General features: G+C 41.2%; 1 protein-coding gene across 3 annotated transcripts; it reads left to right on the forward strand.

Moving 5' to 3' along the window:
* Positions 1–1153: 1153 nt before the first annotated feature.
* On the forward strand, positions 1154–22663 carry ubp1 (upstream binding protein 1). 3 transcript variants are annotated; one of them, XM_023285130.3, is made up of 17 exons: positions 1526–2048; positions 2528–2730; positions 5224–5375; positions 9270–9346; positions 9430–9535; positions 9623–9729; positions 9872–10024; positions 10128–10238; positions 11656–11763; positions 12808–12914; positions 13006–13060; positions 15816–15909; positions 16000–16090; positions 17317–17435; positions 17532–17674; positions 20192–20243; positions 20350–22663. In XM_023285130.3, the coding sequence occupies exons 2-17, from the start codon at positions 2615–2617 to the stop codon at positions 20385–20387; spliced, it is 1629 nt and encodes a 542-aa protein (XP_023140898.1). In that variant the 5' UTR covers positions 1526–2048; positions 2528–2614; the 3' UTR covers positions 20388–22663. The 3 variants fall into 3 exon arrangements, with proteins under 3 accessions (XP_023140899.1, XP_023140898.1, XP_054873965.1); XM_023285131.3 differs by lacking the exons at positions 1526–2048; positions 2528–2730 and adding an exon at positions 1154–1472; XM_055017990.1 differs by having other exon boundaries at positions 1526–2730.
* Positions 22664–23934: the final 1271 nt, after the last annotated feature.

A 23934-nucleotide genomic window follows, 5' to 3' on the forward strand; every position in this document is an offset into this window, starting at 1 on the left:
GTTTCCAGAAAAACTGCAGCAAACCTTTGGTCGTTTGTGGGAGAAACTCTAGTTTTTTTTTTTAGAAAAGCTGTAGCTTGATGCACACAGAAAGTTGTGCATTTTATTTCACCTGTAGTTTGGTTGAATAATAATAAGGAATAAAATTAGAAAGACAAAATCTTGTGGAAAAATGCCTTTCACCAGTAATAAGAGGCCACCATAATAGTTATTCATTTTGGCTTTTTTTTTTTTTTTTTTTTTTTTTTTTTAACACTGATTGTTTTCTGACACTGAATATAGCAACTGGTGAAACATGTGCATCGCAGTTTTCCAAAGCGTCTTCAGTGTACAAAGATCAATTTACTGTCCAGTAAGATAAAGTGGGGGGGGCAGCAAATCCTCCCCATCTGTCTCACTCCTCTTGCTACAGCCAGTGGGAAAAAAAAGTGGACCAAGTGCACTGGTTAATAAAGTGGGCTAATCAAGGACATGGCGTAAAAAATAACATTTATGTCTTATGCAACGCAGCTATTTGAGAAACTGGTGCTCAGTGTCATGTATGCATCTGTTCTCCGAGGCTGTAAATTTAGGAGCAGCTAAAGAGACTTCCAGATACAGCAGCAGTCTGACCTGTAGAACCCCCTGACCTCCCTGCAGTTATTACCGCAGTGAAATGTGGAGAAAATGCAGTTTGAAATACTTGCATTTCCATTTTGTGCAACTTTATACTTTCACTGCTGCAAGAAACATTGTGGGTTTTCTCTTTAATGTGATCTGGCAGCTTGTTAATCTGCAGATTCTTACAAATATGCAAAACATAATGCAGGTATAGACAAAGTTTATCTAAATTTATACATAGAAACTAGTTGCTGCGATAGAAAAATGTGTGTGAAAGCAGCAGTAGTGTAAAGGTGTTCCTTTGCAGCCTGAATGCTTTGGATCGTTCGTGCACTTCAAGTGTTTTTACAGCAAAATTCTTACTTTTAGGGGAGTTGTTAAGTAAAAGTGCAAGTTGACTTCTAATTAATAATTAACTGGCATGCAAATGTTAGACCTTGCCTGCTACTTAACCATTGTGAGAGTTTCCTCAGACTGGAGGGGGGGGGGGGCTTTAATAAAGTCATGAGGCGGGTCTTCACCTCCTCAGGCCAAAATAGCGTGTGTATGCTGCTCGGTAAAAAACTGCCACCCACAGACTTAACCGTGAGCCACGTCCAGGGTCCGACCGGTGGATAATTATTTACCAGAGAGAGCAGAGGACGGCAGGAGGGGGGATTAGTCTCCAGCCAGACTCTGTGGACTGAACTTCTCAGCTGCGAATCAAACATGAGCTCCCGTTCGGATCTGATCGGTACCGGACCCGGGCAGCAGGACTGAGGCGAAGAAAAAAAAACAAACAGCTGTTAGTGAGGCACGATGTTGTTCTGGCAGCCCTACACTGAAAACTTCCGATCCCCCGTCCAGAGACACGGCGGCGGCAGCTACACGAGGTACACGGCTCATGAACGTGGAAACGAAATGTTTGTTTAGTTTAACAATAATGGTGCGTGGTGTTCCCTACAACGTGTGTTAATAAGTAACTATTATTGCTTCCTTCCAGTTAAAGAGACCAGCGCCCCGTTGCTGTGTGTATAATAATAACTGCGGGTGGCTGCGTTTGTCCACAGTGTTCGTCTTTGTTGACAGTAATGACTCGGTAGATGTGTTGTAGTTTCTGGGAGGCAGAGCGCAACTACAGTGGACACAATGACGGAAGCTCCGAGGCCTCTGATTGGCTGATCCTGCTGCGCTGGGCACAGGAGGCGGCCTCTGATTGGCTGAGGGCCGTCCTGGCATCATTCCCGAGGCTGGCGGTGGCAGCCCTTGCAGGTTTCACGGACGGACAGTCTGTATGCTGAGGGAGCCATGTTGATGCCTGGTTTTGTGTCAAACGCTTCATTTTGGATGGTGAAAGGACTGCGTGGTAAAGACCGGGAGGGGTGATTCCAGCTCCGCGATGAGAAGAGGAGCGCCGTCTGGGATGGTAGAGAGAGCGCCAGAGGAGAGCTGCTCTTAGTGGATTCAAAGCAAGTGAAGTTGATGCTAGTTAGCTCCGTAGCTAGGTAGCAACAGCTGTGCGGACGCTGCGTGGGATGCTGCGTGTGGACTAAAACAATTTAATCTCCCCTGCTTGATGCATTTTTTTTGCTGAGCTAACGTTAGCCAGATTGTTTTGAAGACTTTGTGCCTGGAGTAACAACGCGGCTGCTGAATTCATGCTAGCTCGCTTAAGCTGCTGTTGTGAAGCTAGCTGCTAGCTAACGTTAGCATGCTGACAATCAGCTCGCATCTTCAGTCACGACTACTTGCTAGCTAACTTATTGTTACTTTCAGGCACACTGCCAGTCGTGGAGCACCGTGTCGTGTGTTTAACCCCCCCTAAAACCCGAGTGGAGATATGGCGGTACATCCAGTCTCTGTAGAAAGCTACCAGTTCGCCTGCCCTGCTCGCCAAGGAACGGCTAACGGGCTAGCAGCATAACTTTCCTCTCACGGTGTCACCCAGAAGCTGCACTTCCTCGCAAGCCGACCTCGTACCTGAAGCAAGCTGGCGGCCCTCCGAGTAGAAGCCGAGGACAAGGAGCTGGGGCCGATGGCCTGGGTGCTGAAGATGGACGACGCCACCATCGAGTCGGGGCTGGTGCACGACTTCGATGCCAGCCTGTCCGGCATCGGGCAGGAGCTGGGGGCAGGAGCCTACAGCATGAGGTTAGAGACGAAGTCAACATGCCAATCCCGGCTTCACAGCACAGTAGTGGGTCGTTAGGCAGAAAAACACGAACTCTGTCTCCGAGTGTTAACATTGCAGCCCCCCCTGCCTGGGTGTGTTATTCCCTTTGTGCTGGGTGTGATGGTTTCTCTTTGTTTTGGGATTTGGAGCAGGGCAGACACTGCAGGGTGCCACGATCAGGGACAAAGATTAATTTCTCTAAAGCCACACAAATCAAAGGAAATTCTGCGAGGGACAAAGATGTGGTATCAGTCTATCCTGTTTCTCAGATGGGTCTGCTGCCAAAAGATACCTAAACTTTGTGTTCCACTAAGCAAATCTGCAGGGAAGGCCTTGTTTTGGCCTGTCAGAGTTACAAAGTTGGTGGTATGAGAAAACAGAAAACGGTACATTGTGTGTGATCCAATAGGTCTGGCTTTAGTCCTTTTAATGAGAACACACTAGTTTGTCTTCTGCACAGCTTTCCTCTCACCTGATCCTCATTTCTGAAACGAAAGCAGGTGTTTTGTCCAACAGTTTCCTGCTGCTGAGATCCAAAACAGATGATTCACGATGATGAACATTTAGTGTCTTGTGTTTTTGCTCCTTTTGGCGCTCTGAAGGTTCTGTGATTTCACTTCCTAAGAAGTTTTCTGTCTAGGAAAGTGTGACAGCCGGTTAGTCATTAGAGCAAGTCATGAGCGTTGAATAGCAACACTTTGATAAAATATGTTTGTAGTTTAGTTTGCTCCCACTTTGATGTGACATTTCTTCATTCAAACACTGTTTTACACTGTTGCAACAAGAAGTTTGTCCTGTTGTGCTGGTTTAATATGAAATTGCTGCCACCTTTCTAGAGCTTGTTTATGTTCCTCGCTCTATGGTATTGTTTTGATGTCACTTCTACCATCATATTTGCACTGTCAGGCACATTCTAGCAACAAATGTTTGTCTTCATGGTGCCAGTTTTAAACAGGCTTTGCACCGGTTCTTAGTCCTTTGCGTGATTCCAGCTTTTATTCAAACACTTGACAGCTTCTTAATTAGTGAAACGCCGGTTAGTCAGAACTACTTGGTGATTGTTTGTGTCTTGCATGATAATTAAAGAAGCACTTAGTTGGCACTGGAGTAATATTGTTGTAAACCACCTGTTCAATTAGTAATTCTTACTATGTCTGCACTCCATTATGTAATAGGTTAGTGATATTTATGTGACGCCGCCAAGACCTCCCAGAACATACATGTGTCTTATCAGCAGCCTTCTCATCCATCTGCTTTTAGCGTGCGTTTATCTGAGCGTGATGTCGGTGTGTGCCACTTGCTTATGAGTGTAAGCAAGTTTACCAATACTCCAGTGCTGGTATGCGGGTAAGTGAAATAGTGGAAACAGAGTGTCAGTGGTCTCAGACCTAGTGCTATCTGTGGTGTCGGGGTGTGTTTGGAGTCAGCAGCTGGTCGGAACAGAATGTCTCAGTGTGTTTCAGTGGAACGAGCTCCTCAGATTTCAGGAAGCAGACCTGGTTTTTCAGGCAGTGTGGCTTAACGCGGCTGTCGCGCCCAGGTTGGCACCGTCTGGGCACCCGCTCCGCAGAGCAAACACACCGGCGAGTGATTGAGAGAAAGCGATCCGAGGTCTGCGTATATGTAGCAGGCGGCCGTTTGAAAGACTTTGTTGTTTGCAGGAAAGTGCTGCAGGAGTGTCTTAAAGTTATCAAGTTGTCTTGTTTTTTTTGTTGTTTTTTTAAAATTTGGCTCAAGTTTAGACTCATGACTTGCCAAAAAAGTTTTCCAGGTAATGAGATGCAGCGATCTGCATTTCTTTGCATGCATAGGACTCTCTCTCTCTTTTTTTTTTTGCACATCCACTGAAATGTACATGCACCCACTGACACTCCTGCAGCATTTGTCAGGGTGAGCAGAGGACGGCTTGGTTGTCTGGTGAGGCTGCCAAGTGTGAGAGATGGTATATGTCAGCAGCTCTGGCTATCTCTGGGTGTTTCTGATCATTTATCCGGCCTCATGCATACATAATAGGAGAGCCATTTGATCGATGGAAAGCCTTTGTCACTTCTTCTAAAATAGGCCGATCCAATTAATAGTTTCCCACTATGACGGGGTAAAGTATTGCCCTGCTAAAAGTGGTGTATTAATAGTTGAAATTGTACAAAACCATCTGATGTGTTGTTCGACATCTTGATAAATAAAGGCGGGATTCCTCTTCGCTCTTAGAAAGGTCACAGTGATTATGTTGCCACCAGGATGGATACCACAAGGTATTAGAGATTCAGTAACAGCTCAGAACTTTCACTAACCTGAAGACAAAAGGCAGTTCTAAAATGCTGAGAGGCTAGAGGCAAGGAAAGTACATCGATTAAGCTCTTCAAAGGAACTTCCAAGCTGTGTCACACTTGTTTTTTAATGGTGGTTTTCTCATATTTAGAATCTCCATGCTGACTGTTTGTCTGTGTGTCTCTCCTCTGTCTCTGTCTCAGCGATGTGCTGGCTCTGCCCATCTTTAAGCAGGAGGACTCCAACCTTCCCCCTGAAAATGAGACCAAAAACCCCCCATTCCAGTATGTGCTGTGCACCGCCACCTCGCCTGCTGTCAAGCTGCATGACGAGACGCTCACATACCTAAACCAAGGTGAAGCACACGATACACTGCCCGCATTCAAGGAAACGTCAGGCTTGACCTGATTTTGTTTTGCTTTCTTTTCCTTATTAAGTACTTTTATTTTCTCTGCTGACTGCCAGATCCGCACATGAAAACTTTCTGAGGCTACGCTCCCCGCTGTTCGGCATGAATAAATCATTAGCACATTAATTTAATGCACATTAGTATGATTGCTGTAAAATGAAACCATTGCTGATGTTGGTGGCAGCCTCTTCTGGCGTCTACACAGCACAGTAACGTTGTTTACTCTGTGATGTTGCATTATGGCGAAAAAATGGAGATTGAGTCTATTTAATGGCACATAAAATTGCTTCCTTGATTGTTTTTTTTTTTCTTCGAAATTATCCTTTTTTCTGTGGCTACTGTTAGATTAGTTGAACCACAACAGGGAAGGCAATTACAGACAGACATTTAAAAGCAAAGTGCGCCACAACAACATCACTAATTGACAACAAAGCACAAGTGACACGCCTCACATCATGTGGATTTGATCAACAGAGGAGACTATGTAGAATCTCTGGGCACTAAAAGTCCACAGAGAAGGTACCCTGAACCTTATGATAGCAGCTTGTATTCACCAGAGAGAGTGTAGGGTCCATCACAAAGGGTTTAACCCTCGTGTTGTCCTGCCGGTCAAAATTGACTCGGTTTAAAGTTTGATAATGTGGGAAAAAAATCTATTTTCACAGTGAAACTTCTGATGTCCACATTTTCTACATTTTTGGGAAATCTTTGAACATTTTTTGGTGGAAAAAAAGAAATTTTAATAATGTTTCTTAAGAACATTCACATAAAAATCAACCAAAATCCATCGAAATTCACTGGATTTTGGTTGATTTTTATGTGAATGTTCTTAAAGAAAATACTAGAAGTTTTACTGATATATATGTAATCACTTTAGATATTTTTAAGATTTTTTCAGAAGATTTTTACTAGTTTTTTGAAAATATTTACCAGAATTTTCTTGCCAAATTTGGGGAATTTTTTAAAAAATAAACCTTTTAAGGGAAAGTTTTAAGGAATTATTGCAATTTTCTTCCTGAAGGTTTTGCAAATTTTCAGAAATTTGGGGAATTTTTTTGCTGAATTTTTGGATTTTTTTCAGACAAGGAAACAATATTTTTTGATGCCCGTAAATGAAGACAACAGGAGGGTTAAATTGAAATGGAGAATCCTGAAACATCTTGAGATGCATCAAAATATGTGCGCTTACGTGTTGTTATATGATTTACTGGAAGATGAAAGTTGCCAAAATTGAGCCCAGATGGTTTAACATCATTCACGGATTGTGTTTTCATGCACACCGGTGTTCTGGTCGTGAGGCTCATCTCGGCTTTGATCAGAGCTGGTGTTTACGTGGTTGTTCATTCTCCAGTATGCACGGTAAATACTGGTATTCTGATTACAGAGTGCTGCGTGCACAGGTGCCTGTAATATTTGCAAAATAAACCGGCAATTTAGTCCGACATTCCTGTAACTGTCTTAGCTAACCTTAAATTAGTTTGACTGTTGCTATTGAAAACGAGGCCCCTCTGGCTTATAGCTGGCTTATGAGATGCCAGTATCGCATTGCGGATTTTGCTTTTCCACATTACTGCCAGCGATGGGAGAAGAGAGTGCCAGGAAATATTAAACATGTCCTCTTTGATAGGTGTCAGGCTGTCACTGTGTAGGGCAGGGGGGACTGGTGGCTGGAGATACGCAGCTGGGACGGACTGGATAGAGTCGTCATGACGGAGTCCAGTGACCCGAGAGGAGAGAACATTTCTGTCTGAGTACTTTTACCAGCTGTGTGACATCGTTCATGAGAGCACAGGAAACGGCAGTACTAGTTCAAACTGAGAGGTAGTAGGAAATATCTCTTGTCTGCTAAACATTCTGGGGTTCACAGAAGCACCGCAAAGAACATTTCTATATATGTTCTGCTATGGCGTGATGGAATAAGCTATTAGTCGCCACATTAAAGTCCCAAATTAAGAGGAAGTTTTTCAGACAGTTTATGTTTCTGTTCGCTCACTTTTCTGTGGAAGACGTCTGCAGCGTTCAGAAACCAGGATAAGATGTATAGATGGAAAGTATCCTGGTGTCGTGGGGAATACTGCAGGGTTTATCCAGGTTTCTAAAAACAGGATAGGATTTTTACATAGACAGACAAAACACTTAAAAAATTGGATCATAACCAGAATACTCAAGCACAATTAAACACATACATTGATAATGGAATTTCTTTGTGCGTATTATACTGACGTACACCTGCAGTCGAACACTTGTATCACCCATTCCCATTGAAATCTTGACTCGCATCTGACTCTCAATCTATATATAAATGTAATCACAATACGGATTTTGTTTTGTGGCGTTTTACTGTCGAGTCTCATTCAGATAAAATGAATATAATGAGTGCTAGTAAACACAACATTACATCTGGATAACATGAGTGGTATTTTCACATGCAAATCAACATTATTGCGCAGCTGATGTAGTTTATTTCTGGAATGTACATACATTGACTCAGTTCATACGGAATGAGACACAAAATATGCTGTTGAAGTCGTGGAACCTCTTCATAAAATGTTGCAATCGAACAACTTTGTCCCCGTCTGCATCAAGAAAGCTGCTTTACTGAGACACAAGTAGAGTCTGGAGTCAAGAAGTTAGAAAATATGAACATTTTATTCAAAGTTTATCATGTAAACATGGATCTGTCTCTGCTTTGGAGTCTTTTTTACTTCATTTTGAAATTTTAAGTTTGCTGTTGCCAATTTTCTTTTTTTTGTTGTTCTGGGAAGTTTGAAAAGATTCAACAAAACAAAGCACCAGAGTGGATGGGAGAACCAGTAAAAGAGTACAAGAAGTGTTGAGTGTTTTATCAGAGATTTTGACGGAAAATTGGCTTTTGTCTTCAGTCTTGTCCAAATTACAGAAAAAAATAAAGCCTGTTTCCTCTTAGAGCGGGGGTGTCAAACGTGTGGCCCGCAGGCCAAAACCGGCCCTCCAGAGGGTCTGATCCAGCCTGCAGGACGACTTTTAAAGTGTAAAAATTACAGAGAAGTCATTAACTGCAGACTGTAAATTTGTAAAACTGTAAATTAAAATAATTTCTCGACCATGAGAAGTTGTTTTGATCATAAAGTTAAATGCTAGATTGCTCATTGTTTGTCATTTTATGTGTCATTTTTGTAATATTTTGTCTTGTTTTTTGTTGGTTTTTTTGTCTGACTTTTGTCATTTGTCTCATGTTTTTGACATTTTGTGTTCTGTTTTTGCCTCACTTGTTTTTTGTCTCATTTTCATCGTTTTGTGTTTCGCTTTATTTGTTGTTTTTTGTGCTGTTTTTGTCGCTTTTTGTCTTTTTTTTCTTGCTTGTGTCGTTTGTTCATTTTTTTTGTCGCTTTGTGCCTCATTTTTTGTAATATTTTGTCTTGTTTTGTCTTTTTTTTTTGTAAAATACTATATCATTCAGTTCCAGATTCCAGTGACTAAATGTTTTTGCCTTTTTGTAGACACTCTGTGATCTGGAAGTTGTAAGGTGCAAATGATAAAGTGAGTCATGATATTTTTGAAATTGAACTTATTTTTCTTCAGAAATTTCAGGTTGCTCGTAATGTTTTGTAAAAAGATAATTACTTAAATAGGAACATTTTTAGAACACACCCTTTTTGCACTAAAACAAAGGGAAAAAATGGACTTGTGGTTATTTATAGGTTATTGTGCTGTGATTTTACTGGTGTGGCCCACTGGAGATCAAATTGGGCTGAACTAAAACAAGTTTGACACCCCTGTTTTAGAGCATCTGTTCACTTACGAGGAGTAGAAACATTCAGTGCTTCATGTTGTTTTTTTCTTGCCTTTTCTGTCTCTCAGGCCAGTCTTATGAGGTGCGTATGTTGGACAACAGGAAGCCAGGGGAGCTGCCAGAGCTCAACAACAAGATGGTGAAGGTGAGAGGATCCTCCCAGCGGGACGACAGACTTCTCCTCCTTCCACTAAGCACGCTTTATGTCTAACCTGTGTGTGTTTCTAGAGCACGGTGCGAGTAGTGTTTCATGACCGTCGGTTGCAGTACACAGAGCACCAGCAGCTGGAGGGCTGGAAGTGGAATCGTCCTGGCGACCGTCTCCTTGACATCGGTAAAGATGCCTGTTGAGAAATGTTTCCCTCCGCTTTCCCATGTGTGCGATGTGGAGCTCAGACATCTGTGTTTGTGTGTGAGACAGATATTCCAATGTCGGTGGGCATCGTGGAGCCGAAGACTCACCCCTCCCAGCTCAACGCCGCGGAGTTTCTGTGGGACATGAACAAAAGAACTTCTGTTTTCGTGCAGGTAGCGCACAAACATCCTCACTCGCTCAACGCCATGCATACATCAGCTCTCTTTGTGCCATCTGTTAGCTGCACCACCGAATTTCCACATCAAACGCATATTTTGAGCCCGTCGCTCTCTCGCCTACCCGCCGTCTCCGCAGGTGCACTGCATCAGCACAGAGTTCACTCCCAGGAAGCACGGCGGGGAGAAGGGCGTCCCCTTCAGGATCCAGATCGACACCTTCACCCAGGGAGACAGTGGAGAGTACACAGAGCACCTCCACTCTGCCTCCTGCCAAATCAAAGTCTTCAAGGTGAACACTCGACCTCTCAGGGGGGGAAATGTTTTCACTTTGTGTGTCAGCTCTCACAGCAATCCAGTCTGCCTTCCTTTTCTGACTTCTGTTTTCTGTTTAGCCAAAGGGGGCGGATCGCAAGCAAAAGACTGACAGGGAGAAGATGGAGAAACGCACACCTCAAGAGAAGGAAAAGTATCAGCCTTCTTATGATACCACTATTCTGTCAGAGGTCAGTCTGGAGCTGCAATGTTGTGTTCAGATTTGTGTGGCTTTTGCAATAACTAGGCTCAAGTACTAACAAGCGCCCTGGTTTAGTAATCATTTAGGGGGTTATTCCTGTTTAGTTTTAATTTATTTTGTTTATTTTGCATCAACAACACACAATGCAAAGTAACTGCACCAGAGTTAGCTAGCTGCTAGCAACCATGGAGCAATAAATGTATCATTAATATTATTTTTATCATACATACAGTCAGTAAAAACAATAAAATTATTCAAATGTACTTGCACAAATTAGTGAAATGTGTTCCTGCAGAGTGGTTCAAAGAATATACAGATGTTCTACCCTGGAATTAAATCTCTGCCTAACTATCCTTTTAAGCATGATGCTTTAGATTTAAGAGACCAGCAAATGTTTTACTGTGAAGAGAAGCCAGTATCACATGATCTCTTCTATTATTCAGCCATTCTTTCTGATTGTTTTCTGGTTTTCATTTTTTTTTACTCTCACAACTTATCATGAAACCACCACAAAAAGGTTGCAGCACTATTTTCTCTTCAGCTGCCATGCAATTTATTATATTCTTTATGTGTTAGTTTTGTGTTTTGTTTTTATTTTTTGCTTTTTTCTGTATTTGGGTTTCTTTATATGTATATATTTATATATAATTATTCATTTTTTAGGGGTTTTTTTGGGCTAATTTTTCATTTTTTTTAGATGTGTTTTATATATATATATTTTTTGTTTTATTTTTTTGCTCGTTTTTTTCCTAATTTTTAGGTTTCAAAATAAATTTACTTACTTAGTTTTATGTTTTTTGTTGGGGTTTTTTTTGGCTAATTTTTTGTTTCTATATGTGGGTTAACAATAGAAGATTCCCATTTAAATTGTCTGCTCACTGTAATGGATTACTTGTCTCTCCACACACATATTTTAATGCTGTAGTGACACAAACTGAAACCACTTGCTGCTGCTTTAGAGAAAGAGTGGCGTCTGATACGCTTTGAAAAATAGTTCACAGTAAAGCCAAGACATAAAAACAGGGTCAAGTAAATTGTGTAACAGATGTGGTTCTCCACCTTGAGTCTGTCACGTCTTGTATTATGAACAGTTTGTTTGTAATGACAACCTAAACAGTAGAAGTGCCCATTAAATAGAACATTTCTTATATAGAATACTTATATTTTATTTCATGAAGCCGCATTAATCTCAGTCCCTTTAGCAGGTCTGGTGTGTTTGTCAGATGAGGTGGCCCACATCTACGGTAAAACACTAAGAAAACATAGAAAATGAGACATTAGAGCAGACATTAGAATATTTTCTCTCTGAGTCGGGGTAGTTACTCTGTCTTGATGTGTTTCCAGAGTTTTTGCCTGTGTTTGTGTGTCCGTTCTGGCTGGCTAACCTGCTATGTGTCTGTATGTAGACGAGGCTTGAGCCCATCATCGAGGATGCGGGTGACCACGAGCTGAAAAAGTCCAGCAAGCGGACTCTTCCTGCTGATTGTGGCGACTCCTTGGCCAAGAGAGGCAGTGTAAGCTCCCTGCTCTCCTCCAGACACCTGATTGTCTTCTGAAACTTGTAGACTTTTTTCCGTGAAGGAGATGTTATTGTATTCAACATTAGGTGGGGTGGAGACGGTGCAAAGCTAAATACAGTGGTCCCTCGGATTTTCATCTGTCGTGGGGGGGGGGTCTGGAACGTAACCCCCGCAACAGATGAAAATCCGCAAAGTAGCAGCCATATTTATTTTATTATTCATATATAATTTAAGGCTTTTTAAACCCTCCACAACACCGCAGAGCAACACTATGTGCAGCAGTGAGACGTCTATGTGAAATGGACAAGGCCAGATGCTAAACGCTGACAGAGGAGACTGATGCTACGGTCGCTGAGCCAATCAGAGCCCAGCACTGTACACTACGCATTTTATTTCAATTAAATATTCCTTTGATATGTTTTAATTTTCTTTATATTGTTTTCATTTTTGCTATTCTATAAATGCTTATTTTACCGCAAGAAACTATTAAAATAATGTAGCGATCATAGGGCTGGTCGCTATGACTGAACTGTTGTGCTGCAGTGCATCATGGGAGTTTGGGGTGTTGAAGGTTTAAATGTCATTATTGTGGTTTATGTTAGTGTTACAGTGTTATTAGTATTTGTGTTTTATTGTGCTTTTGTGGTTTAGTCAGCGTAGTTAGTTTGGACTGTGAGTGTGAAGAGTTTGATGACTTCCTGCCACATTTTCAATGTTGTCGATGTCTGTGTGTCAAAATAAAAGCATCTGCCAGTTGCGGAGCGCATTAAAGGCAGATATCCGTTCTCCAGCATCGTTTTTCAACGCGTTTCACAACAATAATAAATATGTAAAAATACCTATATACAGCAAAATTATGCGATACAGCGAAAAATCCTTCTACAGTGAGACCACGAAAAGTTAACCGCGATATGGTGAGGGACCACTGCGCTTAGTCCACAACTGACTTCTCCAACATCCTTAAATTTTCTGGGTAGTTGGAGCTTCTTGTGTCGTCTTTGTGAGGCTGTAATCATTGAGATGTGTGTCTTTCCTCAGTGCTCCCCGTGGCCAGACAATGCCTACGCCAGCACCAACCAGGCAGCTACTCCCTCCTTCACCTCCACCCCACTGTCCACCTACACCACCTCCTCAGTACTGGACAGGTACCCACGTCCGTTTGCACGCTCGGTTTGAACTTTAGACACGGCGTTTGTTGGTCTCATCGCTCTTAACTGGCGTTTCTTTTCTTTGCAGTGACTCGTCCTCTCCCAATCACCAGGCAGACCCTGGCAGCCATGGCAACTCGGAGGTTAGTGTCTTCACACCTGTAGGAACTGGTAGGAGAGTTAACCCTCCTGTTGTCCTCATTTACGGGCGGCAAAAATTGTTTCCTTGTCTGAGAAAATTCCAAAAATTCAGCAAAAAAATTCCCCAAATTTCTGAAAATTTGCAAAACCCTCAGGAAGAAAATTCCAATAATTCCTTAAAAGTTTCCCTTAAAAGTTTTATTTTAATAAAATCCCCCAAATTTGGCAAGAAAATTCTTGTAAATATTTTCAAAAAAATGAGTAAAAATCTTGCAAAAAAAATCCTAAAAATATCTAAAGTGATTCCATATATATCGGTGAAACTTCTGATATTTTCTTTAAGAACACACAAAAAAATCAACCAAAATCCAGTGAATTTCGCTGGATTTTGGTTGATTTTTTTTCGTAAATATTCTTAAGAAACATTTCAACCATTACTTTTTTCCCACCAAAAAAATTTCAAAGATTTCCCAAAAATGTTGAAAATGTGGACATCAGAAGTTTCACTGTGAAAATATATATTTTTTCCACACTTTCAAACTTTTAAACGGGTCAAATTTGACCCGCAGGACGACGCGAGGGTTAAAATAAGGGTATGCAGGATCGTATTTAAAAAAAAAAAAAAAAAAAAAACCCTTGCAGAGACATTTCTTGAATTTACTTGAGTACTGCTGGAGGAGGAATCCACCAGAGACAGTGTTGGTGGGGAAAGGACTGAGCGCATTAAAACCTTACTTCTAAAAACACACAAATAGAAGCACTGTATTTGCACGTTTAAAGCCAAGTTCCTACAAACAATGCTTGCTAACAACTATCCTACAATGTTGACAGGCAGCAAACACACGTGTAAACATACCCCGATGAGACTGGGGGTAAATGGAGACAACAAAGAGCAGAGAAAAAACACACAAATACACAAATGGGTGTGATTATCTGTCATCTTTTGGCTGCACCTTGTCTCCTATTCAGGCATTGTGTCGGCCAAGCTTTGTGGAACACTTGATTTATTGATTGCTGTCAGGACGTGAAGAGACTTTCAAGAAATACGACAAAAAATGCTTTTGAAATGCTCTGCATAGTCGAGCTCTGAAGAATCCAGTGTTTTTCACCGAAGGCGTATCAGCATGAAAAGAGAAGGACCAGGTGTAAATAATCCAGTTATTGATGGATGGAGTTCCATTCTGCTGCTTTCCTTTCAGGGTCGTTGTGTTGTGTGTCGTGACTCAGCAGGATGTAACTGAGCCGTTGTTAATGTTGTTAGTAGCACCTGTGCTTTTCTTAATGTGGAAAGCCAGAATGTCTGCTGTGGAAATTAACCATTGCACTGCTTCATTCAACAATACAATTACAATATAAGATTTTATTGTTTGTTTGCAACATATAGTGAGATAAATGAAAAAAAAAAACACAACAGTTTGATAAAAATAAAATCCACAAGTCTTATATAAAATGACAGAAGACCTGGATAATGTAGACCAGGGGTGTCAAACTCATTTTAGTTCAGGGGCCACATTCAGCCCAATTTCATCTCAAGTGGGCCGGACCAGTACAATCAGAGCATAATTACCTATAAATAACAACAACTCCAAATTTTTCCTTTGTTTTAGTGCAAAAAAGTACATTCTCAAATTATTGACATATAAGGAATTATCTTTTAACAAAACATCATGAACAACTTGAAATTTGTTAAGAAAAATAAATTAAAATTCAACAATATTATGCCTCAGTTTATCATTTACACATTACAACTTCCAGATCACAGAGTGTCTATAAAGGCGCAAAACATTTAATCACAGCTATCTGGAACTGAACGATCTAGTGTTTTATGATCCAAACAACAAGCCAGACAAAAAGCAGCAAACACAAGACAAAATATTACAAAAATCAGACATGAAATGACAAAAACGAGACACAAGACAACAAAAGTCAGACAAAAAAAGACAAAAAACAAAATATTACAAAAATGAGACAAAGAACGACAAAAACGAGAAACAAAATGGCAAAAAATGAGACAACAAAAAAAGACAAATTAGGCAAAACGACAAAAATGATACACAAAACAATGCATAAAGCAGAACACAAACTGACAAAAATGAGAGAAAAAACACAAGCGAGACAAAATGGAAACACAAAAACGACAAAAACATGAGACAAAAGTTAGACAAAACAAGACAATAACAAAAACAAGACAAAACATTACAAAAACGAGACACAAAAGGACAAAACAACAGTGAACAATCCAGTACTTTACTTTATGATCAAAACAACTTGTCATGGTCTCAAAATTATTTTAATATTACAGTTTTATAAATTTAAAAATTTGCAGTTAATGTCTTCACCGTAATTTCTGCACTTTACAGAGTCGTCCCATGGGCCAGATTGGACCCTCTGGTGGGCCGGTTTTGGCCCGCGGGCCACATGTTTGACACCCCTGATCTAGGCTGTTCAGAAAAAAACAATACAGCACGTTTCTCTGCTCCTTATAATGACTAAGATGCGAGCTTTATAGTAAAGGTAGGGAAATTACCCCAGCAGAAATACCAAACATGAGCTAATTGCAAGTCTTCAACACCACGTTTGGTTCTAGTAACCTGTAATAGCAGGTTCTGTCATTATTTGTGACATTCTTTGTAGTAAACCATTAATCAGATGTTCTCTACTCCCAGACTTTGGGTACATGAGACATTTATAATATTGTTTGACTGCTCGGTGGGACTGAATGAGTTGGATTGTAACACTCTTGTTTCCCCCTTACAGCAGTTGAGCCCCACTGCTTCCATACAGGACACGCAGAAGTGGCTACTGAAAAATCGCTTCAACTCCTACACAAGGCTCTTCTCTCACTTCTCAGGTACGCACAGGCATGTTGTCACAAACACACACAACAAAACATGATTCTAATGTGGTGTACAAGTGGCTCAATCTCCTCCTTTTTGCACAGGTTCTGATTTGTTGAAGCTAACCCGGGACGACCTGGTCCAGATTTGTGGGCCGGCAGATGGGATCAGACTCTTTAATGCACTCAAATCCAGGTATGTTGCACGTTTCAGTTTGTGATTGTGTAGGCTTTTATTATGCAACCTTTAAGTTCAACACAATGTTGATCAATGTTGGTTTGTGTGTCCGTCTGTTTGTCTGTTAGCAACACTACTCAAAAACGGACAAAAAGATTTGGATGAAATTTTCAGGGAAGGTCAGAAATGACACAAGGACCACCTCATTAGATTTTGCTGATGATCACATGATTGCGATCCTACTACAAATCGGCCGCTTCATACTTATCGGAACTTATCTGTCAGAAATTATACAAGGAACAATTGATTAAATTGTTGAGGTGTTTCCCCTCAATTTACGCCACCCGCTACATAGAAGGTGTCCCAAAAAAATTTACCTCATTTGAGACGTCCATATTGGAGTGACTACATGGTCAGGTGAAATGATACTTAATAGGATTCATTTTGGACATAAAATGTTTTATTCTACAAATTTCAAATGAAAAATTCTGGGGGACGGTAATTTTATAATGTTCCAAAGTTATTCCCGAACTTGGTTTGCCACCTCTTCTGAAACTGCCGGCTGTCCAGATCCTTTTTTCCGACACAAGCAGCCTTCCTCTGAAACTTCTCGTGCCACGTCCAAATCTGCTTTCCTGTTGGTGCTTGTTTATGAAATTTTCTAACAAATTCAAGTTGCCCATTCACACTGGACTGAGTTTGGGCGTACTTTAATACACAGAACGCCTTTTCTGTTGCAGTAAACGACATGGCTATTCCTGAAAGCAGAAAAATAAAAATGATTACACTTTTTTGAGCAAAAAGAGCAAATGAAAGGTGATGAAATGATGTAAAATTTTTTGGGACACCCTGTGTTTAGGTCATATATTCGGACACATATTCAATATCCATACGTAACCTAAACATGCATAACACAAACTTGTGCTCAACACAAGGTCATTTAGTTTGTAGGTTTCATCTATATTAAACGGCCACATTCTATGTGCCGTGATTTCTGCCACAAATTTGTTCAAGATTTCAGCCAGGAATGATACGACGACTGGGCAGCCTTGGATTACTGTGCTCACTGAGTGCTTGTCTTGTTTCTTTAGCTTTTCTTTTATTGGTGAAGCAGAATAGATGGTCATGATGCAACAGTAAAAGCAACTAAACATCCAGAAGGATCACCCATGTAATTGTCATTTCACCATCAGCCAGATGCCAGAAAGTGTGTTTTACTGCATAAACCGTTGTTGTGTGCGCAGGTCGGTGCGCCCCAGGTTAACGGTGTACGTCTGTCAGGAGTCGCCTCAGGAGAGCCCCCTGCTGGAGAGACACGGCACCAATGAAAACGGAGAACACAGCATCTCCTCTAGTTTACATGGTGAGGAAGCGGCTGAGACGGTGGAACAGTGCGGTGTGTGTGTGAATGTTTGTTAGCGCGAGTGTGAATCACCCTCCCTGCTCTGTCTGTGTGCAGTGTATCATGCTCTGTACCTAGAGGAGCTCACGGCTGCAGAACTCATCCGCAAGATGGCGTGTGTGTGCAGCGTTCCACTGGGAACCATCAACCAGGTGTACAGACAGGGTCCTACAGGCATCCACATCCTGCTGAGTGACCAGGTGCACACACACACACACACACACACACACACACACACACACACACACAGAGGCCCTCTACTAAACTGCTTCTCTCCATCTGCACTTCAACATTCTGAGCATCACATTCTCCACATTCTCAGCTCTGAAGCGCTCTTTACTGGGTGGAAGGCTTTAACTAAAAAGGTAAACTGTGGGCTGCTCTCACCACTTTCCACTCTAAGCAAGATAAACCCATCACCATGGATACTGACAGATGTCTTGTTCCCTCAGCTTTTGGGATATACAGTGTTTCTGGGTGATATTTTATGCATTTTTTGAGCAAACAGCACAAGAACTATAGTCTGAAACTGAAGTTAAATTTGACCAAAGCTAGCATCATATAAATTCAGCATCTTAGTAAATATTATATGGATTGAAATGAAACATTTGTGGCTTCTAGTGAAATATCTTAACATTGTTGCACAGATTGTTGTGACATGTGGGTCACATTCATGTCCCACTCATGGATGAATTCTAGTAGCACTGTTAAACTCTTAAGTAACTCTTTTTACCACAGTCAGCTGCATTTGTTTTCCAGTGGTAATTTATAACATGTTGTCCTGCTATTATACAGTATATGTCATTGTATCCTCTTAACACAACATGCTACTAGTGTCATTGTGCCAATGGCATTGATTGTCTAAAAGATGCTTCACAGAGGTGCTAGCATGGTTCTAAACTGTTCTAGTCGTGGTTTTTATTGTTTTTTTCTTGTTATGTTGCTTTCATGTATTAAATGAACGAGTACGTTTCAAGCTGAAATATACTTGGATTGACACCGTTTCATTGGAGCTTTAAAAACTCTGTACTTTATTTTTATTACTAAATCCATCATTAAAATGGAGCAAAAGGGCACAACGAAAATAACTACAGGGGGTCCTCGATTTACGACGTCCTTGACTTCCGGCGTTTCGTCGTAACGTGTAACTAGTTGACAAGCAGAGCAGACTAATATGTTGCCACGCGGCAGTACAAGACAAATTTATTTACATTTGCCAATTTGAATTATGCTACATTCGCTAACTTTTTGCCCTTCATTATGGCTCCCAAGCGTAAGTCAGACTCTTCTGATGGCATCTCCATGGAAGTGAAATTAGATATAATAAAACACTCTGAACAGGGCAAAACACCGACGAACATCAGTGAAGTTGTAAAAACGGTGCAGCATATTGTAGCGACCCTCTGTGATGAATGAGTGAGACTTTATCTCTGGTCGTTTATTGAACCTTCACACAAGCTGCTGTGGGCCGCAGTTAACGCCATAATAACTACAAAAAACTATAACTTAGCTCCAGAATTAGCTGCCGTTCCCAGCTCTGTCTCTCTCGAAACACAAGCACACACTGCTGCTGACTCTCAGCCAATCAGAGGTGAGCTAACTAAACATGGCATGTTCACTGACATTAGGTAAATCTCATACTGAGCGATAAACATTGAAACCTCAACAACAGTATCAGTCCATTACAATATTCTGTTGTCTTCTTGTAAAATGATTCATACATGCATGAAAGTCGTTGGTATTCATGACTTTTCCGAAGAACTGATCATAACGTGATGAACGTAACGGCTTTGTTTACATTTTCGCTGGAGTTCCGACTTATGGCGAAAATCAACTTGCGTAGATTAGCAGGGACGGAACTCTGACGTAAGTCAAGGACCCCCCTGTAATTTGAATGGCTCATGGAGTGGAGTTTTACATGTCAGGGTAGTTTTTTGGCTTTTCAGATGCTGCTGGGATTTTTTACTGTCTTGAAAATGAACTACAAAGTTATTTAATAGCAACAACGAGGCGTCTGTGGCCTCTGCAGCTGTCAGTGTGTGTGCCAGCAGGAGAGACTAAGACTGAAGAGTTCGGGGAAAATATCTAGTTGCAATTTTTGTGATAAATATTGTGATTTGATTTGCGACTTTAGTTCAATATTCACTGCACGGTAGATTTAAACAAATGTGACAGAGTACCAAATGACGCAGCTTAAAAAGTGCAGCGTAAACGGAGAGGATGAAATGAACTTTTGACACCACTGACACAACACTTTACACTCTGGATCAGATGAAATGTAGGTGTGGCTATTAAATAATGAATCTGTGTCAACTGAACCACAACTTGCAGCCTGAACCACGTACTACACGTCGGTTATTGAGCAGTAGACACAAGCTGCCTCAAATTAAATAATATTGAAACACAGCATTAGCCTCATTATTCAACAGCCTTATCCTAAAGTGTAGCTCTTGCCATTTAAAATGCTTTTTTTTTTGTGAAACAGTGGAAGAATCAAGCAGCGTAACCATATTTTCTGTTCTGTCTGATCATGAAGAAGTCTGTTGTGTCACCGATTTGCATGTAATTCAGTTTCCTGCTGTCACACACACACTATGTATTGTTTCTGCTTTGATTAGCTCTCATCCTGACTGCCAGCAGTGTTAGCGACCTCTAAAAGAAAACATGTTGGGTTTTTTGACGAGCTTAAACATCTCACGCCGTCTTTTTCCTTCCAGATGGTTTACAACTTGCCTGACGAGAGCTGTTTTTTGATCAGCACTGTCAAAGGTCAGTTCACAACGTGCATTTTGCTCTCCTGCATTGGAATGAGCTGCAGTCGGACGTTATTTGACGAAGGATTTGATGTACTTTCCCGCTTGTGTCTCCCTTCCAGATGAGTTGGGCGAAGGACTCCATCTAATCCTGAAGTAGTGAGGAGGACAGATGGCATCACTAATACTCCACCCTCTGTTCTGGAGCTGAAGCCTCCCTCTGTCCCTCTCTGCCTGCCTCTACTCTTTCCTTCTACGTCCTCCCCGTCTCTCTCAACAGATCGCTCAACGGAAAAGCAGAGAGACTGCGCTAAAAGCCATGTAAATGTTAGAATCTGACATGGGTGTGTCCACTGTTTCATATTGAAAACATTATTAACAGAGGAGATTCGTTCAAAGAAGAGAGACTGGGGGAGGATATGGGATTAGGAGGAAAGTTGACAATGTTCTATGTATTTTTTGATTCGTTATTTTATTTTTTTGTCTTTTATATGGGTTCCGTGTGGAGAAGGGAGGGTGGAGGCTCCAGGAGAGAGGGCTGGGTGGCGTTCTGGCCGGCAGGAGAAGGAAAGAAAGCAGAGTTTCCTTATTGCTCGTTGCCCTTCCTACACAGCGCACACAACCAGCACTAGGCCAGTATTTGATAACCTGTACTGCTGAACAGCATGCGATCTCATACTAACTTGCTTCAAAAGGAGAAATCCCACCTTTTACTCTGCTTGTTTAACATTCTTGAAGGGGTTGTCTTAATTAACCATTTGTCGATCAGCTGAGCTTGGTAACCCCCTTAAATATCCAGGCTAAATTTGTGGGAGCTGGCATCGTTTGTGGATGTTGACGCCATGTTTTTGGTTTTATTTTCTTGTCAGATGGACAGATTTCATTAACTCTCGTCGCATAGAGTCGTCCTATGCGACTTTGACTGACAGCCATATCTCTGTGTCGACACGCTCAGCTCAGCTCTCCTAACGTTCGTCCCGTTCGTCCCGCGCTTTTGCCGTTTTTAGTTGATGCTTTATTTATGGATCAGCGGTTTCTATTGATCTCATCAAATTTATTCGTTTCTGGTGCCATATTGGCTTTTTTTTAGCTCGATCTTTTACTCACATTTACACACGGAGCACACACACACTTGATCTCTCGACTCCTCTGAGTGTGTACCGACTTTGAACACTGGCTTAGAGAAGGATGGTTCTGGGATTTTTGGCCGCAAAGGTGCAAGAAAAGATTAAGCGGCTTAAGAATATTGTCTGAAAAACCTACTATAAAGTGGACCAAACAGGTTTGAGACTGATAGCCGTTTTTTTTTTTTTTTTAAGACATCTGGGTGATTAGAAGCATTAAAAGAATTGATGAGAAGTGGAGTTGCTTGTGTGCTACAGTCATAAATCCTCCATTCCACGTTCTGCTTTGCAAAAAAAACAAAACAAAACACAAGCCATCCTGCAGCAGGCTGGTAGAAAGGCATCACCCGGTTCCAGCAGTCTTACTCTGTAGACTAGAAAATCATGGCAGCACCACATCCATTCTCAGAATCTTGTGTTTTTAATGTAGCTGAACACAGGAGGAGCAGGTCACGTGTTTCGAGTGCTCTTATCTTTGAAAAGTGACAGGACTCCTGGGAGTCGGCGTTGGTTTAGTTGACCTTTTTGATTTTGGTACACAGTGTCTGGCATTTTTGAAGTGCACACGGTTTCCACTTCAACGTGTCGCTGTCAGAATGTGTGTGTGTGTGTGTGTGTGTGTGTGTGCATGTGTATCATTTCTTTCTTTCGTTGTTCTTGCAAAAGAGACTTCATTGTGTCATAAACTTTTTCCTGTTGGTATGAAGAAACTGTGTTGTAGCTTGCTATTTAGTAAAGAGCATGTGGAAGATGGCGAAAGATGAAGTTTTTTTTGTCAGTGAGTGTAACCCCTCCTTTTTCCAACTGTTAGAGACCAAGCCTGCACTGAATAAATTCACAAAATTCAAGCTTGATGTGTAGTCATAGTCCTACAGCCCCACCCTCTTCTTATCCACCTAACGAGAAGGAGAACAAACAAAAAAAAACAAAACAAGAATGTCGAGACTAAAGAGCATCTGTGTTTTTGTCTCACCACACGCCAGAGCCGGGACTGTAGCTCTTGTGGTGTTTACGAGGACATGAGTACCGCAGCACAGGAAAAACTGTGTCCATCGACTCGGAAATTAGTGAGAACAGAGCGGATGTGATACGGAGTGAGGCGTTCTGGTCCGCTACAGGCCTGACCGACCTGTGTGTCTGTCTGTGATTGTGTGTGAGAGTGCGAGCAGGAGAGGTGACCACTGTTAATGTACAGCCTAATGTCGACGACGACGATGATGAGGATGATGATGATGCTTCTCATGTGCACAGTATCATATGCTGGAGATGTACACAACCACATGTGCTGGGAATAAATGATTTCATAACTTTCGCTGGTGTGCTGCTTCATTATTAAAGAGAAGAAGCAAACATGATAATATTATTGGTATATAGTTCCTAAAGGTGTAATCTGATTTCTGCTTCTATTTAGTAGTTATTAAAACTACAGTCTCAATCAGAGGTGTCAGCTTGTTTTAGTTCAGGGGCCACATTCAGCCCAATTTGATCTCAAGTGGCTGTACCTTAAGCGAAAAACAAAATGACAAAAAAGTCGACAAACGACACACAAAACATCCAATAAAGCAAAACACAAAATGACAATAAGACAAAAAACACAAGCAAGACAAAAAGGAAACACAAAACAACAAAAAACAAACAAAACGACAGAATATTTGCATTAGTACCTTTACTTAAGGATGTGAATAGTTCTTGCACTTTCGTAGAAAACTGACTTTTATTTGTGAAGTGCTCTTTCAACAATCATTTTTCTAAAGACAACCCAGGGGATCTCCTGTTTATCCATTTTTTTTTTTTTTTTTTTTTTTTTAAGCAATCATTAATCTTTAGGAGTTCTTTCTCAAGCCCAATATAAAAAAAAATACTGATTATGTAAGAAAATCCTACTTGTGCTGCACAATTAACAGAGTGAAGCCGTCTGTTGTGGTTCTGCGTAAAATCAAAGGTGACAGTACAAATCAGCAGTTAAATGACACAACATACACCTCATAGTTTGTTGGGCAGATTGAGAGCACAAAACATCTGCCTGAGATCCCCAAAGCAGATGCTGAGGACTCAGGAACATGCTCATTTTCTCTCAACCCTTGTTTAGTTAATTTTTAATTTTTTTTTAAATCAATCCCTGAATTACACCTGGGATGTAGAGAGAATACAGCTGTTTCCAATTAGTTTCCATACAGGACAGAAATCTAGCGACGTACCTTCATCCTGGACAGCTGGAAACAGCTGGTAGTCCTCACCTGAACATCTCAGAGGGTTTGTCAGGCAGCGTGTAGTTGCTCAGGTCACCCCGTTGCTTTTACTAATAGACTTTTTAATTGTCCATCTGGGTGAACTGTCATAACTGCATATTTGACCACCAACTGGGTAAAGTTCCCTGAAGCTCCAGACCTCTAACTGGGACCTTCAAACCCCAAGATCACTGTTCCACAGCTGTTTGGTGGTATTTTAATGAACAGTTTAACATATGGAACATTGTTTGGGACTTTAGAAATATGCACAGCTGAAGCACAAATATGAGCTGACATAATAAGGTCATTACCGGAGCTCCAGATCTTGTCTAAACCCTTAGCTACACGAGTGATT

Source organism: Amphiprion ocellaris, chromosome 15 (assembly GCF_022539595.1).
Source record: "Amphiprion ocellaris isolate individual 3 ecotype Okinawa chromosome 15, ASM2253959v1, whole genome shotgun sequence".
In the NCBI taxonomy this organism is placed as follows: Eukaryota; Metazoa; Chordata; class Actinopteri; family Pomacentridae; genus Amphiprion; species Amphiprion ocellaris.

Excerpts from the sequence above, each read along its gene's own strand:
- ubp1 (XM_055017990.1), top strand. The coding sequence starts at position 2,615 with ATGGCCTGGGTGCTGAAGATGGACGACGCCACCATCGAGTCGGGGCTG. Across the intron at positions 10,239-11,655 it reads ATACCACTATTCTGTCAGAG|ACGAGGCTTGAGCCCATCAT; the intron begins GTCAGTCTGGAG and ends GTCTGTATGTAG. Across the intron at positions 11,764-12,807 it reads CCTTGGCCAAGAGAGGCAGT|TGCTCCCCGTGGCCAGACAA; the intron begins GTAAGCTCCCTG and ends GTCTTTCCTCAG.